Consider the following 19,250-nt stretch of genomic DNA (forward strand, 5'->3'; position numbering starts at 1 on the left):
AGTCAGTCAGTCAATTTAAACCACTGAAGATCTCACCCAAAATATAAAGTGTTCACTCTAAACCTGAACACACTAAAACAAGGAAGATCCTACAGCATGTGTTATTGTCATAGATTCCTCCCATGGACTACAGAGGGAAATTAGTTTCAACCTCAGAAACAAACCCATTTGCAGCTGGTAAAATGGAGACTCTTCTAAGCTACCAAAAGGAGGTTGGCTTACTTTCTGGTTTTCCTTTGAACCCAGGTTAAAAGGGCTCTGATTGCTTTTCGCTGATCCTTCACTGAAACAGACATGCTTCTCTCTATATTAGGAGTGCTCGGGTGAGATGTGTCTGAGTCAGCCCCGCTGGGCCCAGATGACAGGCTGGACGAGGAGGAGTTCCTATTGAGGTTGCCTGTCAGTTCTTTAATCTGCATTGAAAAAGGTAAACCACAAGGTATTTCAATTCGATACAGACATTCAATCATCCATAAATCCTGCTTTCAGGAAAAGTAACTCTTTTGTTTCCTCTGAAATTCAGTTAACAGTCTAATTATAGGTCTGTGCATTAAAGAATTCAGCAACAACTACACCGACCAGAACAGACCTAACTAGCAGCACCCTTGTTGGCAGTCTCAACAGAGATGTTAAGACTGATGGGAAAGGATTCATGCAGTGGTGTTGTAGCCATGTCGGTATTAGAGAGAAAGTGGGTGAGGTAATATCTTTTATTTGACCAACTTCTGTTGGTCCAAGAAACAAGCTTTCAAGGTTACACAGAGCTCAGGTCTGGCAAGGATATAGATATTAGTTCACAGGCCTGGTTGAAAATTTTAAAACAAAAAAATTGTTCTGTGGGAAAATGCGTTTTCATTGAAATAAAAGATTTCTGTTGGAAAAGGTAGACTTTGGTAGAATTTCCTGTTGAGAAAATCTAAATGAAATGCTAAGCAGAGGGGATGGGTTACTTTGCTTTTTAATAATGAGTTCTTCAAGATGTGCTGTCCATATGCATAATAGTGCACTTCAGGTTGTGCATGTGCTCCATGCATCCAGAGCCAGAAATTTTTCTCTAGCAGTGTTCATCTGGGCCATGCATGATCTCCCCACACTCCACACCATGGAGATAAAGGAGGCTGCCAGACCACTGCCATCTTAGTTCCCTCTCTGCCACCAGTTCCAGGTAGATGGTGAACAGGCAGTGGGGAAAGAGGGTGGGTAGTACACTGCAAATGCCAAAGAACTCAAGTGGCAACAAGGTGAGTAACTGGTCCTTCAAGTGATTGTTCCTACGTGCAGTGCACAAAGAGTATCTCTTTCAAGGAGATGGGTGCCTGAAATCCTATGACACAACAGATTGCAGACTGAACTGCCCTGCCCAAAGTAGCATCAGAAACAGCTGCTTCCAGCAGTGCATATTGTCTAGCAAAGGTGTGAACAGAACTCCAGGCTGCTGCTCTTTAGATGTCAGTAGTAGGGACATCTTTAAGGGAAACTACTCATGCTGCCTGAGCTCTTGTCAAATGTGTTCTCACATTGCCTTTGAGGGGGATATTGTTCATCTCATGGCAGAGTAGGATGCATCCTGAGATCCATTATGCCAGCCTCAGGGAGAAAATGGCCTCTCTTTTCATTTGTTCCACCAATGATACAGAGAGCCTAGGAGACTTACGAAATGATTTTGTCCTTTGGGAGGTAAAAGGCAAGAGTTCTAGGCATGTCCATTGAGAGTCACACTACTTCTTCCCTGATACAGTGAGGTTTAGGATAAAGCACCAGTAGCTGGATACTTTGGTTAAGATGAAAGTCCAACACCACCTTCAGAAAGAACTTTGGATGCAGTCTCATGGATACTTCACCCTTGAGAAAAACTGTATTGAGAGGGGGGTCTGCCAGGAGCCCCCGATATTCCCTAACTCTCCTGGCCAAAGTGATAGCAACTGAAAATTCTACCTTCATAGAGAGAAGTAGCAGACAGGAATCTAGAGGCTTGAATGGCAACTTAGTCAGGGATGATCAAAAAAGTTAAAGTCCCAGGCTGGTACAGGTTTAGCCACTCTTGAAGAAGTGGAAAAATTACGGGGTGAGAAAAAACAGAATAGGTAACTACCGGTGGATGAAAGGTGCTGAGGGCTGGCAGGTGTAATCTCGGGGGAACTTATAGTCATCAGCCAAATAGGCTTTTCGAACTACAACTTCCATCCAAACACCATGCCCTCAGATGAAGCATGAGTGGGTTGGTGTGGTAAATCCTTCCCTAATTCTCAGTTAAAAGGTGAAATATGCTGAAGATTCCTGACATATTGTTTAACGATTTCTAGGAACCCTTCAGGGCATATTCTGGAGATGGGCATCAGTCATAGTCCTTTCCAACTCGAGGATTTGGATTGCAGATCCAGTGGAGGAGCTCTGGGTACTGGAGGAGATGGCCACAACCTGCCTCTTCTAGTTGATGGTACCGGTGCAAGTCTGGCTTAACTGCTACTCAAGGTTGGGGGTGAAGAGAGATACCGTAGGGAGCTCAGTACTAGCTGAGGTCTCAGTACTTGGTGCTGGGCTCTGGAAAGCGGAGGGGATTCTGGTTCCAGGAACACCAAGAGATCATCTGGAGCCAAGAAACAAGCCAAAGTTGATGAAGTCATTTCTGTAACCCAAGTCACTGAGGCAGATGGCACCAGCAGCACTGATTTTGTAGATTTTGGTGCCCAAGTTCCAACCCTGGTACTGGAAGGTGCTGCAGTCTTGCCCTTCAAAGAAATCCCAGTATGGTCCCTCCCAGTACCAGACCATCCCGCTGTGGAGCATGAAGCTCCAATGACTTGGTTTGGAATGTGGACTTCTGCCTCTTCTCAGAGGGCTTGGAAGGGGAACCTTGCCTCTTGCTGTTGGGGAAGTCCCTGTTTTCCCTCCCACTTGTCTATCCTGACTCTGCTCTCCAGAGTCTCTCTGAGCCAAAAGAGGGGTGGAAGTCTCGGAACCACCCAGGACTGAAGAAGTGGGGCCTCTCCTGCCTTCTTCAGGCCAATATACAGGCAATCTATATGTTCAGAGGGAACCAAACCCCTAAAACTATCCTAAGTAAGTATATTAAAAAACAAAACTAAACATAGACATTTTTTTAAAAGAAACTATTTGCAGAGAGAACCTGAAGAAATCAGCATGGACACTGACGCTCCATCTCAGATCACAAGAGGTGAGAAGGAACTAAGATGGCAGTACTCTGGCAGCCCCCGTTGTCCCTACATTGTAGAGGAGGAGGAAAGTGGGGGTGCATGTGTGGACCAGATGAATACTGCTAGGGAAAAATGTCCAGTTCCGGGTGCTCGGAGCACATGCACGACCTGAAGTGCACTACACAGAGAAAAATCATTCAAGCAGAACAAAGTGTTTCATTTCGGGTCAACATTAACTTTACCATCTGCCTTAGGCCTGGTCTACACTAAAAATTTAGATCAATAAAGCTACGTCACTCAGGGGCGTGAATCACAATGCTGAGTACTGCAGCTGTGTTGATCTAACCCCTGGTATAGACAAGGCTAGGTTGATGGAAGAATGTTGACATTGACCTAGTTACTATCACTCAGAGAGGTGCAGTTCCTACAGTGACGGAATATGCCATTGTAGCCCCCGTAATGTAGACAAGTCCTTAGCAACTGTGTTGCTTCACTGTACTTGTAGTTCTAGGTCCCTCAACCCCCATTCTCCCCTCTGGGCCCTGCCCCCTGGTTAGGCTACACCTTCTGTGATGCACCAGTTCCTCTCTGTAGCGGAGCTGCTGCAATGCATCCCACAATGCTCAGCCTCAGGGAGAGACCATGGTGCATCTTGGAAGATGAAGTCGGGCTTCTAGACTTCTCGATCACTACTACAGGTGATACCTCTTGATCAGGGTTGTGATACTAGGTATAAAACTGATGTAAGTTAGAGGAGAATCAATCCCCCTGTGCTTTATTTCTGGTCTTTATGGATATAGGTCAGTATTCTGCTGGAACTGAATGATTTTATAGATGTAGTTCTCTTGTCATTACAGCATATAAATGGTTTTACCTGAAAAAACAGGATTATATTCCATATTAGTCCAAGTACCAGAGAAGAGTTTCCATCCGCTATTTCTGCTGCATCAATGCTAACCAGTTTTACCTACAGAAAAATAGGTTATAAGCTTAAGGGGATGTGTATATACGGATTACATAAGAAACACACTTTAAATGTAGAAAATGCATCAGCTCAAACCCCAAGACAGTCACAGAACCCTTCTACATCCCAAGAAAGAGTCAGTTCTTGGAATGTGCTAACAAAAAATTGTTCTTGACTCGGTAACTTTTTTTTTAAAACCAGTCCATAAAGGCATCAAAAACTGCACACAGTCTCCAGAGCTGTTTTGGACACTCTTCGGAGGCGTCTGCCCTAAAGTCATTACAAGGAAAATGACTGCAAAAGTTAGACATCATAAGGAATTTATATTTACTGGCCTACTCCTTTCTTTAAAGGCCACCTGGGCTGCCAGATTTCTCTCATCTGCAGGGAAGATGCTGTTTTTATACACTCCCTATTTCCCAGCAAGCTATACCAGGAATTAGGGTTATAAATATGGCTGCTGTGAGGGACTACAGGTCCCAGCCCCACCCTGTTTTCATGGATCTCAGAGAGGAGAGGAGAGCTTGGAACTACCAAGAGCCAACCTTGTCTCTCACCATGAAGGAGATGGGTAAGTCCTAGTCCACGCTGCTCATTTCCAGCCTCAGTCCCTATAGCCAGGGTCAGCAGAGCAAGTGTAAACCCAGTACCACTTCCCTGAGACTTTACTTCCTCCCCATCAGTGCCAGCATCTCCTTCCCTCTCATACTGGTATTTCTTCCATACAAACTTGGAAGAGGCTTGTTCTGGCTCAGAAGGATTCCATTTATAAGCCTCAAAGGATCTGCATATCTCATTACACCTTCTACACTTACAGTGAGGAATGAGACCACTTCAAAATTCAGACAGTTTGGATTAAATACAGTATAAACTTGAGGGGAGGGTAATGTGAACTGAAATCACTTTTTGTGCAAAGGAAAATAAAGCTTCCCAAGACTTCACTTTTCTTTTTAACATGCATCTCCCTTCCCCACACTTTACCATATGGCTTCTTAGAGTTTAATCACTGATCTTCGACAAGATCAAATACAATAATTGCTGGGTTTGCCTTATCCTAGGAGATCCCAAAGTTCCCACATGGTGGTTTCTTTCACATGATAACACCAGGATATTATTCATTTAGACAACGCTGCCTTGTTGTAGGCAAAGTAGCAGAGCAGGAAGCAAGGAAGTTGTCAATATTGCAAATGACCCTCCGACTGAGTTAAAGCCGAATATATAGTCTGTATTTATCACTCAGAAATGTCATTCATATGAATCACTTTATCCCACTACCCTACAGAATTGCAGACTGTGACAGGTTCCACCCCATTTGTGGTTTAATAAATAAACTTCTAGTTCCATATAGCCAAGGCATTTTGCCAACATTTTCATCACCACCCTTCACTCCCAGTTTGGTTTAAGCTGAAATAAGATTAAAATAGCATTTTAACCTGTGGTATACAGAATAGTTTGCTATCCCAGTAAGAGGACTCCTCTAGCTGTCATACTTCGAGATTCAGATTTGCTTACAAGCCACAAAATAGATGGTATGGGACAATTTTTTAGACCTATTGCATTTTTTAAATGGCAGTTTGTCTCAGCTGGGATCTCTCAACTGGCGTTTACTGCTGGACTGCTTCCAGTATCAGCTGCTGTCTATCACTGCTGCTTACCTTTGCCAACCCATCCCTGTACAGATGGCATTCAGTTGTAAAGTTTTAGCCACCTACGCTCTTATGGAAACAATCAACATAGATTGGACTGTCAAATTGGCACTCAGTTAAAAAGGCGGATTGAGCCTCAGGAAAGCTCTCCCCACTCTGCTCTGCCTTTAGATTCTGTACGTGGGTTACAGACTATGACATAGAATGGCCCTTAGCAACAGGGTGAGTGTAGAATGTGATGACAGCAGCACACGTAGAATTTAGTGCTATCAATGGGTGGAGCAACATGGGAAGAGGGGTGTTTTCAGTCCGCCCCTGGGTGTTGACTGGGTTTGTGATTGAATTGTAGGGCGTGTGGGGGTGGACATTAAAAAATGTGTGTCTGAAACTACTGCCCAAGAGTGTACAGTTTCGTAGAAATCCCAACATCTCTCAGTGTTTCAACATCTGAGATGTGGAGCAGTATATTTATTTTAGGGCCAGACCATCCCCTGATGCAGGGTTTTCCTCTGCAGGGGACTGGAACACCAGTGAATTTGGACACAGTTTCTGCCCGACAGTCCCCCCTCACATCCTATGGAGTAAGATGGAGGTTTGCCCCCCAAACCCACAGATCTTGGGAGATCCACTGAAAGCTATGTGCCTCCACCCCCAACCCAGGTCTCCACTGTAGCTCCCCTCCCCCCCCATTTCTCCATCTGGAGCGGTTTTGGAGCACAGAGGAGAAAGCAAGCAAGATACTGTTGTCAGCCAGGATGGGCTTACTTGTGTATTTATTGCAAAGCTGGAGAGGGATGACTTCACAAAGATGGGTCATCTCACCAGCCAGCCCTCTTTGTATCCGCAAAGCTTAAAACCCTGAAGAGAGGTCACCGAGGAGCTGCCATGGGGTCAGTGGCAAAGGAGTATACTGCAGAAACAATGTTTTCTCCCACAGCCCAGATCCTCTCTGTTCATGGAAGTGGAGGAGACGGTCTGCAGATCCAGCAGTCCTTACTGAGGCAAAATACTCACGGGCAACAAATCCCACTAAAGGCAATAGGATTTTGCCTTAATAAGGACTAAGGACTGCATGATTTGGCCTTTCACTTTCTCAACCTAGTCACATTCTGTGGTCTGAATAACGTACATTAAACACAGAAGAATTAGGGCACTGAACTTACTGTTTAAAAACGGTGTTTGTTTTAAGAAACCTGTTGTACAGGCTTCTATTATCTCACTCTTCTTGTACACACACTGCTTGTCAAGAGCTCTTTCCTCTCACCCAATGGCCTGTGATGGGATGTTAGATGGGGTGGGATCTGAGTTACTACAGAAAATTCTTTCCTGGGTATCTGGCTGGTGAATTTTGCCCATATCTCAGGGTTTAGCCGATCGCCATATTTGGGGTTGGGAAGGAATTTTCCTCCAGGGCAGATTGGAAGAGGCCCTAGAGTTTTTTCGCCTTCCTCTGTAGCATGGGGCACGGGTCACTTGCTGGAGGATTCTCTGCTCCTTGAAGTCTTTAAACCACGATTTGTGGACTTCAATAGCTCAGACATAGGTGAGAGGTTTTTCACAGGAGTGGGTGGGTGAGATTCTGTGGCCTGCATTGTGCAAGAGGTCAGACTAGATGATCCTAATGGTCCCTTCTGACCTTAATATCTATGAATCTATAATCCTCTGAGTTTCATCACTTAATAGGAGGCCACATAACTCCATATTAATTTGTCTCATCTCATGCCTACTACTCTGTGCATATAGCCACTGGAAGAGAGTAACTTGGGGCTTAGGGTGACAAGGTGATTCCTGTTTAATTTCTTTTTTTTTAATGAAACCTATTGCGCATACTACTAATGTGTTGTTTTTAAATATACAGAGCCTGATCCTGGTCTCAGTTACACTGCTCTAAATCTGGAATAGAATATATTTTTCAAACCAATGGGGTTACACTAGCATAAATGACAGCAAAATTTGGCCCAGTATTCAGGAGTTGGAGGTTTAGGGAAATGGCTCCTGGGCAGCAGTGGAGTGGAACAGAAGAGACACAGTGTCTGGGAGAGCAGAGGCACAGAACAGCAAGGTGAATTAGGATGGTGGTAGACAAGTAGCAGCTGGCTTCTAGCATAAAGTTAGCAGCTGTAAATTAGTAGCTCCACTTAAATCAGTGACATTGCACTAGTGTACGAGTGGCATGAGAAGAAAGTCCGCTCTTATACGGTTTTGATTGCAAAAGTTATGTATTTATTATCTAATTTTTCCAGATTTAATTTTCTCCTGCCTTGGACTCATGATCAGCTGCGGCTGCAATTTAGTAGAGAAAGGCAGAACTTGTGATACTTAAAATACTTTTAATCAAAGGAAAAAAGAAAGAAGTCAATTATTACCTTCAAAGTAACTGAAATCAAGGCACTTAGAATCAATTCAGTAAAGCTTACTTGAATTTCTAGTTATTTTCTTTTAATATTGGTCTCCTGATCCTTTAATCCTATTGAACTTTTACATTATAAAATGAAAACATAATCCTTGTTTTTTAGACTCTGTAGGTGTTCTTCTGCATTTGTGTGTGGTATTTTAGCCTCGCTGTTGAAAAAAGCCAAAACTTTTTTCCGTCAGTGCACTCCTCTTATGGACATGCTGCATAGAAAATTAGGTGCAATTATATTTACAACAGATACTGAGGAAAGTATGAAATTGAGACCAAGCTTTGGAAATACTTACATTACTATCCTCCAAAAACTTCAGTGCTTTAGCTATGTTGTTCAACCGAAAAATACGATGGGTTGAGGACTTATATTCATGAAGCTAGAAAACAGAAATACACTTTGTTTTAAAATGCAGACTAGCGATGAACACTTCGGATTATTTAAGTAATTTGTTTAACATGGAGAAACAAAGCACAGAGCCGAACACAATGGTCCCTTCTGGTCTCAGAATCTAAGAATCTCTAAGACATTGTGCATGTATAAAAACCAACCACCACCGCCACTTTACCCCACCCCCACTGTCTTCACTTCAGTGGCTGGCAAAGTGATAGAATCAGTCATGAAAAAGGGCCAGTGCATAGCTTAGTGGGTTAATCATTTAGGCTTTGTCTGCACCAGTGTTTCTCCATGACCGGTTAGTGGACTAGCGCCAGACTCTGCAATCTCCCTGACACAGTTTAGGAACGCAGTAAGTCAGTCCCCGGTATCAAAAACGTTGAGAAAAACTGGTCTACACTATATCTTTTAACCGAGTTTATAATTAATTAGTTAGTGGCATGACTGGTTCTAAACAGGTTTTGTCCGAACATGACATGGTTAAGACTTAGTTAATAATCATCGCAACTAACAGCATTTCACCCTTGCCCGAGACCTATGGCTTGTTTTCACTGCTAAAAAATCCCTAATTTTTACCTTGAGGTAACTAATGAGCAGGAGCTATCCCAAGGTAAAACACATGAAGCCCAGGCACGGTAGTTTTAACATGAGGTAAACAGCCAGGGGTTGATCTTGGCACATTTATCTCATGATAAAACTAAATGCCTTGTCTTCACTGTATTTTTACCTCAGGATAGCTCACACACACACATCAGTTACCTCAAGGTAAAAAACCCACCTTTGTTAGCAGTGAAGCATGAAGACAAGTCACTACCTGCCCCATGGCCTTGTAACTCCAGTCTGGTGCACTGTTTTTTGTTATGTGGATAGACTTCTGCCTGTGTAACCAGTTTGGCCAATTCTCTTTCCTCCAGGCTACCTGTGCAGTAGGACATCTGAGGATGCATTGCCACACAGGTTGCTCACGCCATTCTGTGTGCATGCCCTGAGGACCTCTCTCCCCTGCTGAGTCAGTGTGAGAGAGCGGCACACATTTCCCCAGGCTGCACTAATACATACCCGTTAGACAGGCTGGTAGGTGTGGACACACAAAACTGGTGATGCACAAACTGCAGTGTGCAGACAACTCTCATGCTTCTGTACCCAATTCAGATGGAAGTTTCACCAGCTGATTATGAGAACACAATTACACCTGTAATGTGGAGCGGATCATGGGGCCAATTTCTACTCTCACTTACAAAGCAGGGTTTTATCCACATAAGAGGGGCAAATCTGGTACTTAGCAAGTATGAACAAAAAGACCTACCAAGCAGTTAAAATGGGCAGAGGATTATCATCTGTTATTCAATAGAGACTGGGAGTGGATGGGTCATTACACAAAGTAAAACTATTTCTGCATGTTTATTCCCTCCCTCCACCCCCCACTGCTCCTCAGACATTCTTGTCAACTGCTGGAAATGGCCCACCTTGATTATCACTACAAAAGGTTCCCCCCCCCGCCCCGCAATTTTCCTGCTGGTAATAGCTTACCTTAATTGATCACTCTCGTTACAGTGTGTATGGTAACACCCATTGTTTCATGTTCTCTATGTATATAAATCTCCCCACTGTATTTTCCACTGAATGCATCCGATGAAGTGAGCTGTAGCTCACGAAAGCTTATGCTCAAATAAATTGGTTAGTCTCTAAGGTGCCACAAGTACTCCTTTTCTTTTTGCGAATACAGACTAACACGTCAGCTACTCTGAAACCATCTGTTATTGATTGCTCATGTCTATAGCAGATGTTTCTATTTTCCAGGCACTGGGAACTTTGTACACAGTTTTTCAAGGGAATAAATGCCAGCAAGGTCAAAATCTGGAAACACATAGCTCCACATACCAGACGGATTGAACTAATCTGAACCAAAGGTATCAGGGCTGAAACCAAGGGCTACTTCAGAAAATAAATCACATGCATTAAGCCACAGATCTTTTGGTTTAGTGAAATCTACAAAAAAATAAAACCGTAATTTATAAATAAAAAAATACAGCTCTACCAAAAATACTTTGCCCCTTCCACAGTACCCTCCATTTGAAGACGATCTCAAGGCACTTTACAAACATTAATAAAAGCTTCACAAAACTCCTGTGAGGTAAAGGAGTTTATGCTGGTCCCTTAGCAGTGGGGGTAAGTTAGACCACAGGAGGCCAACCCACAGATAAGGGAACTGTATTGGGCTCACTGATGTGACCCTCTCCCCCACTCTGTTGTGCGAGGGAGAATCTGGCCTATTATACGTTCACACATGTACCCACACAAGGATAATTCCATACTATGAACAGGTTTTTCACCCTTGTATACATACCAGATTTTGCCCCGACAGAACCTCCAGCAAAGCCATCAAGATTTTCCCATCTTGAATATCAACAAACAAATCTTTCACTTCCAGAGGAGGATTGCACTGTGAGGAAAGGAAGCAGTGTTACCTGGACAGTGCTGGATAATCTTTTAAGAACAGCACTTGGTAAATCATCATTATTTTTGAAGGAAATATGTGGCACTTTACAAAACAGGGATGGTTCTTCTTCTTTACTATTTGTATTACTGTAGCACAAGGAGGCTTCTTATAGAATCACAGAATCGTAGGACTGGAAGGGACCTCAAGAGGTCATCTAGTCCAGTCCCCTGCACTCAAGGCAGGACTAAGTATTATCCGTCCCTGACAAGTGTTTGTCTAACCTGCCCTTAAAAATCTCCAATGATGGAGATCCCACAACCTCTCTAGGCAATTTATTCCAGTGCTTAACTACCCTCACAGTTAGGAAGTTTTTCCTAATGCCCAATCTAAACAGCCCTGCAATTTAAGCCCATTGCTTCTTGTCCTATCCTGAGAGCTTAACGAGAACAATTTTTCTCCCTCCTCCTTGTAAGAACCTTTTATGTACTTAAAACTGTTACCATGTCTCAGTCTTCTCTTCTCCAGTCTAAGCAAACCCAATTTTTTCAATCTTCCCTCATAGGTCATGTTTTCTAGACCTTTAATAATTTTTGTTGCTCTTCTCTGGACTTTCTCCAATTTCTCCACATCTTTCCTGAAATGTGGCACCCAGACCTGAACACAATATTCCAGCTGAGTCCTAATCAGCGCAGAGTACAGCGGAAGAATTACTTCTTGTGCCTTACTTACAACACTCTTGCTGATACGTCCCAGAATGATGTCTGCTTTTTCTGCAACAGTGTTACACTGCTGACTCATATTTAGCTTGTGATTCACTATGACCCCCAGATCCCTTTCCGCAGTACTCCTACCTAGCCAGTCATTTCCCATTTTGTATGTGTGCAACTGCTTGTTCCTTCCTAAGTGGTGTGCTTTACATTTGCCCTTATTGAATTCATCCTATTTACTTCAGACCATTTCTCCAGTTTGTCCAGATCATTTTGAATTTTAATCCTGTCCTCCAAAGCACTTGCAACCACTCCCAGCTTGATATCGTCTGCAAACTTATAAATAGGATATATTTCTATCCACTGTGGGCTCTACTCTAAAGTTCTTCCTACACTTCAGTCAAAACTCTTATTAGCATCTATGGAAGTTTTACCCAAGTAAAGACTGAGCTAAAACTGAGGGCCAGATTCTGATCTCATTACACCAGTATGTTGGAGTCAATAGAGTTATTCCAGATTTACATCAGTGTAACAGAGACCAGGCTCTAGCCGTATAGACTTCTGGGCTCGGCCCTATGTAAGTACTGGATAGGCCAAGGGCCAGATTCTGATCTCTTATGCCTGTGTCACTCTAATAGTCATCAGTGCTGTTACTCCTGCTTTACTTGGGATAAGGAAGATTACAGTCCAGGCCAATGACAGTATTAGGTTGCTTATGCTGTAAAGTTTCCCTTGGTGCCATTATATTTCCAAGTATATGGAATATATTTAAAATGACATGGCAACTTCATATTTAGCAGCTCTCCTTTTCCTGTAAAGCCCTCCAAAGGGAACCAGCTATTCCACCCACAGAGGTGTCTCATGATGTGTGCACTGTGAGGCACACAGCCAAATCTGCTCACTCCTTCAGAGTCAGTCCCAGCTGCAGAAATTACCCTCTGTTTGGGCGTCACTTGCTCATTCATCCCTAAGGAGCCACTTCTTTGGTTGGCTTGTATACTACTGTTTGATTAAGCACGGCTTCTGGCAATTTGGAACTGGGTATTTTTGTTAATAGTCTTCCTCCCATGCAGCCAAAAAATACTATTCAACTCTACCCATGGGTCAGAGAAAGATATTAGTTTTTAAAGCAATAACCCACTTTGAACCAAAACCTTCTTTTATAAACTTCCAACACAAGAAGGACCGAAACCTGCAATGTGCAGAGCATCCACAACTCCTCCACTACGGGGGTTGAGAGTAACCAGCTGCTCCCAAAACTGGGCACATACCAAGGGGAGCAGTGGGGGGGAAAAATGTTTAACTGACTTCAAGACTGAGCTTGCTAAGTTTATGGAGGGGATGGTACGATGAGACGGATTACAATGGCATATAGCTGATCTGCAACTGATAGCAGTGAATATCTCCAACGGCCAGTGATGGGACACTAGATGGGAAGGGCTCTGAGTTACTATAGAGAATTCTTTCCCAGGTGACTAGCTGGTGGGTCTTGCCCACATGCGCAGGGTCTAACTGATTGCCATAGTTGGGGCTGGGAAGGAATTTTTCCCTGAGTCAGATTTTTCAGTCAGATTTTTTGTTGTTTTTGTTTTTTGTTTGCCTTCCTCTGCAACATTGCTCATGGGTCACTTGCAGGTTTAAACTAGTGTAAATGGTGGGTTCTCTGTAACAAAGTCTTTAAACCATGATTTCAGGACTTCAGTAACTCAGCCAGAGGTTAGGTGTTTGGAGTGGTAGGGTGAGGTTCTGTGGCCTGCAATGTGCAGGAGGTCAGACAAGATGATCATGATGGTCCCTTCTGACCTTAAAGTCTATGAATCTGCACTGTGGAAAATAAGGACACACCAAGTCACAGAAGACACTTGAAAGAAGTTTTTTGTATCTGTAAATGCAAAGCAACAAAATATCCATCCTTTAGCGATAATCCCAGTTTCAGGAAATCTCACCATCATCATGAAGTGTTCTGGCAATGCTATCGTTCAGTTCAATATGTTTACTTTGACAGTTTCAGCAAACCTAGCATCATCAACAGCAGACATTGGCTGTTGTCAAAGAGCATTTTGCTCTGTTGCAGCAGGGGAGAAAAAAATTGTAAGTAATCCAGAGAAAACACTCCACGTGCCTGTAACGTTCCTAAGACTTCATGTGCTTGGTATGGCAGAATTAACAGCACCCCACAGCCTTTTCATGATCTAATTCCTTTTGTAAATTAAAGAACTTTTTCAGAAGCCAGATGCTCAGCAAGCATTTCTGACAGCCTTCAAATTGCAGTTAGTTTAAACTCCTAAAGTCTAATTCACAAAGGAATTACACATTTTCTATTTATAATGTGGATTGTTCCCAAAGATCTTTTGGTCAAAACATCACTGCTAATCTTATTCTGTACTTCCAATGAGATTTAAGAAGATCCTTTCATTTCTTCAGTAACATACACTGCAAAACTCTTAAAAAATAATATATTTAGTGACTTATCTCGAAAACTCTTTACAAATCACATACCTACACCACCATTGAAATGCAGCCACCTCTGTCAGGAATTGTGGCAGCTAGACCAAAAACTGCACAAAAATACAGCACAATCCCGCACTTCCTGAAGTTTGGCCATTGACTCCAATGGGAGTAGGATTAGCCCCCTCAGATAGACTCTTCAGGGCAAAGACTTAGTTGTGTATCTTGTGCTGCACTGAGCACACTGTTGCCACATCAGTAATAATAAATTCCTTTTCTGCAACCTTCCCACATTGAGTAGCGCTTATTCCTGAGAGTAGTCTGAGTCTCAATGAGACTACTCAAGTAAGAAACTACTATTTAATGTGAGTAGGAATTGCAGAATCAGATCCAAAGCACAGTGTGCGTGTGGGGGGCGGGGGAGGGGAAGAGACACAGAGGAGATTGAGACAAAGGGCTAATTATGAAAAATACCATGGGGTCTTTAATATCTACAGAGCACAGAAAAGACCTCATTTTAAGGTCTCATCTTACCAACCCACAAATAATAAAATATGAGGAACTTAAATTATCAACCTGAGATGAAGGGTTGAGCCATGTTCCAAGGAACGCATGTATCTTAAACCTGGCATTTAGAACTCTGATTTGCTAATCCAATTTGAAAAGGACACTGTCAAATTCCTATTTTGTATTTCCCAATGTGATGCCCAGAGCAACCAAACCACACACGTTTACTTCTCCGTTATTTCTTTAGATTTAAAAAGACAATAAAAATCTCCCACGAAGAAATTTCCGTGTGCCCGAACGCTAACAATTTATTACATTTAATCACATGATGACCACCCCGCAGCATTAAATAATCATACACATGTAACAAATAAACTCAGTCATCCAATGAATCAAAGCACCAGAAAAGTGACTTTTACCCACACAGGAACATGCCCTCAACCTTCCCCACAAAATAAAGAAAAATTTCAACTTTGCTATTTATTTTCTTTTAAAATCAGAATAATCCTGAATTTCCAGAGTCTTTAATCTGACACCTTTTAAACTCTTTTTGCACTGTGTTGTTCTTGCATATCAGTATACAGCCAGTTTCCACTTTTCCTTCGCACCACAGATGTGTAATTTTAGCTTTAACTCTTCTTTTGTTGACAACCATTTTCTTTTCTGGAGAATCATTCTTTTCAGGGCTCCAATATAGTATAACCTAAGGAACCAGTCCCGCATAAGGAATGTAGTAGGATCAGGCCTATATTTTATAGAGGCACACGCTATCCTAAAACTCTTTACAGTAACAGCATATATAAATAACACCAGGAGGTACATGAAATCAAGAAATATGCCTGGGTAAGACAGAAGCTACGTTTTCAGCAAACAGGTGTGTATATATCTTAGCATAGAGATATTTATGGAAGATATATGAACAGTTTTTATTTTTACAAATGGACAAAAGTATTCGTTGGCCTTACCTTCTCTAAATGTAGATTTATCCACCTGGTAAAGGTTCTCTTCTGCACGTTTTCCCTCTCCACTAAAAATAAGAAAGTAGGCGATTTATTTTTCAGAAGAGGAAAAATTCACAGCAGTTTCTAATTCATTAAAAAATAATAATCAAACCCCATATAATAAAGAAGTTGTGTGGCCAGTGGATCACACACAGTACTGTGAGTCAGGAGACTTTAGTTTGATTCCTGGCTCTGACATGGGGTATGTCTACACTTTTAGTCGGGGGTGTAATTCCCAGCTCAAGGAGGCATACCTGTGCTAGCTCTGATCCAAATAGCGTGCTAAAAATAGTGTCACTACAGTGGCATGAGGGGCCAGCCACTGCGAATACATAGCCATTTGAGACAGTAGGCACGTACACAGGAAAGCTACCGCTCTTAGGGTGACAGCAAATGTGAAAAATCGGGACAGGGGGTGAGGATTAATAGGAGCCTATATAAGAAAAAGAACCAAAAATCAGGACTGTCCCTATAAAATCAGGACATCTGGCCACCTTAACCCCTTTTGCCACTCAGAATGAATCCCATGGACTCGGCATGTGACCCTGGGCAAACCACTTACGCCTACATTTCGAAGCATATGGGTGCAAAACCACATAGACCCAGATTCTAGCAGCTGATTCATAAAGGTAAACCCTTCTGTGTGCACAGAGCTCCATTCCAGTTAATAGGGCTCTGCACAAGCACAGTTCCACTCACACAGATCAACTTGTAGGATAATCAGGACCCGGACACACTCAGGGTGGCATATGCTCCAAGGTGTTTGCATGCGCAATTTGAAAATAATAGCATAAAAACCTCTCTCTGTCTTCCCATCAATAAAAAGTGTAAGGATAATTATATTTAGATCTATGGATGAAAAACACTACAGCCTATGATGACGATGATGTGTTTTTCTATTATTGCCATGATGAGATGTTGCCTGCTGCTGGAAGTATAATGTCAGCCTAAAATGGGTGCAGTGAATATAGGCTGTCTAGACACTTTATATGAGTGACAAATGGGAGTTGTTGACATGGTTCCAAGATGGGGAATATTGCAGTTTCTCTCCATTTTAAGCTTTCATGCCTGGGGTTAAGTGAAAGACTAGCCATTGCTACTTCAGTTATGAGCTAAACGGATTTAAAAATAAGAATACATGCAACTGCTATGAAGAGGGAATTTTTGGTTTTGGTGAATGAAAGAATTAGAATGAAGCCTTTTCCCCTTTAAATATACTTTAGAGACAGGCTTTTGGCTAAGATCTACTGTAGTATGAGTTTATTATCTGACATTGGGATACTAAATCCTGCATTCACTGAGAGATGTTCTTGATTACCTAACAAGTGTTTTCCATTTCTAAATACTAGAAGACTAAGTAGTCTGGAGGTTATTAACTTTAAATATTTAAAACCTAAATTAACAACATGAACTAAATCTATTTCCATTAGGATAAAAGCAAATTTTAGTGGCTAAATTTAGCAGGAATAAAGATAAAGAGCCAGCTGGTGTGAATCAGCATAGCACCACTGGCTTCAACTGAGCTAGGCTAATTGACATCAGCCCTGGGTTTGGCCAAAAACTAACAGTAATAGTAGAACCTAGCAGCCCGAGCCATGGACCAGGACTCCATTGTGCTCAGCAATGTAGAAACAGAACAAAATGATGGTCCTTGCCCCATCTTATAATTCAAAGTATAAAACCAGAGACAACAGATGGGGGAGTATAAAGAAACAATGAGACAATATTGGTCACCATGATAGGCTATGGTAGGAGTTTCATTATAAAAAGTTTGATTTACACATCTTTTAGGGAAATGTTCCCATCTTGATTTATGCCATTGGATAAGACTCCTCTTCCTAACCTCTGAACTATTGTATTTTGCATCGAAATGCCAACTTCCCTCAAAGAATTAATTACTATTTGTATTGTACTAGCACCGACAGGCTCCAATTAGGATTAGTGTCCCATTATGTTAGGCGCTGTATAAGTACTTAGGAAGACACAGTCCTCGCCACAAAAAGAATTTACAACCTAATGTAAAAGGACTCAGCAAATGGTACATTTCCATATTGAACTAAAGGGACAGCATAAAAAAAAAAGTTATACTTTTGCCTGATTTCTATTTACCTACTATTATAAAAAGTAACACCTACATTTCATTTAACTAAAAGAGATGAAAGAAAATATTTTCATTTCAGACATACCGTTATTCTCAAGTGGTTCTCAGCTTTCACTTAAATTAAGGAAATTTGACAACTTGCTAACAAAAATGCCATATTAAAACTAGTTATGCTGTGTTTCAACTTACTTGAAGAGCATATCACAAATGTATTTAAATTATTTTATTTCTTTAGGAATAAGAAAATAATAGCTAACCTACCTCCTGGGTAATCATGTCCTGTAGAAGTCTGAATTGTTTTTATTGGTCAGCCTAATTATGGGTTAAGAAATAGTTTCCATAAATCACATTTTAATATTGACCTTTTTGATCATTTTAATTCAAGGGTCAGCAACCTCTAATGATACATACATTTGTTTTATTTTGATGTATAGGATTTGAGCTTTCAGTGAATTGTATCTGTCACTGCCAGCCATTCAAGCCTTTTAAATCAGCTTATTTCTGTAAAAACTGATTTTATGTAGGACTGAATAAAAGAAATTCATTACCCTTTAAGTGTTTTAGAAATCACAAAAAATGCCAAACTAATTATTGCTATTGGCTTTTTTTCCCAAAAAAATATTTCAGAAAGTATGTGCACAGATTTTAAACAGCTCCTTACACGTGAAACTGAAAGGTCACATTTATGGATTTAGAATATCAAAGTATCATTTATTACCTGCAGGTCTCAATACAAAGTAGGGACAACGGCACATGCTTCCAGTGCCTTCCCCGCTTTTTGACTGCTAGTCAAGCACCAGAAATGGCATTATATATGGTCAGGAGAATTAGTCAACCCAGGCTATGTGCTGTCTGTCCTACATAGCGAGGGATGTGTATCTTTTTGGTTTAGAAAAGGACTGGAGATATCAGGAGACTAGATTAGTATTTTTCAATTCTAGTTAGGAAGACAACACTGTCAGAACAGTATTCCGGAATTTCTGCCCCAGGTAGTCCAGCATACAAAAAGTCAGGGATGGGAGAAGGGCAGTTAACATTTTCTAACTCAGAAGAGGTTTCATTTAGGTCAGTTTCTATTTTATCCCAATCAGTTTGTGTGTCACTATTTCTAGGGTAAATAAAAGATATTCTGCAGGCTGTATGTTACAAATGGGTACCTGCAAAAGTGAGCGTACAGTATGGCATACACCTAATTTAGCTATATAAATCCTGCGATGCATGCAAGTCTGGGTTACACATATACATGCAGGTGTGTGCACACAAATACTCATACATCAGATGATTTACATACTTAGGCATGCTCATGCTTTTGCCCACAACCATATGAAAATTCAGGACATAATTTCTACAGAGAATAATCAAAGGGCACAGAACTGCTATGAGGAAGAACAGTGACCCTGACAGAGACACACTAATCGCCTATGTGATATTCCAGTGCTACAGCGTAGCAGTAATTGGACTGGGAAAAGAATATAACAGC

At 41.7% G+C, this 19,250-nt stretch overlaps 1 protein-coding gene across 1 annotated transcript in view; it reads right to left on the reverse strand.

Moving 5' to 3' along the window:
• CLMN (calmin) overlaps window positions 1-19,250 on the reverse strand; it is a 103,710-nt gene that overhangs the window by 24,307 nt on the left and 60,153 nt on the right. The window contains exons 2-6 of the mRNA XM_074956181.1: window positions 15,634-15,695; window positions 10,914-11,009; window positions 8,466-8,549; window positions 4,030-4,122; window positions 223-413 (exon numbers count right to left, since the gene is read on the reverse strand). Coding sequence (XP_074812282.1) covers window positions 223-413; window positions 4,030-4,122; window positions 8,466-8,549; window positions 10,914-11,009; window positions 15,634-15,695 — 526 coding nt within the window. The remainder of the gene's footprint in view (window positions 1-222; window positions 414-4,029; window positions 4,123-8,465; window positions 8,550-10,913; window positions 11,010-15,633; window positions 15,696-19,250) is intronic.

Source organism: Natator depressus, chromosome 6, assembly GCF_965152275.1.
Source record: "Natator depressus isolate rNatDep1 chromosome 6, rNatDep2.hap1, whole genome shotgun sequence".
NCBI classification, from domain to species: Eukaryota; Metazoa; Chordata; order Testudines; family Cheloniidae; genus Natator; species Natator depressus.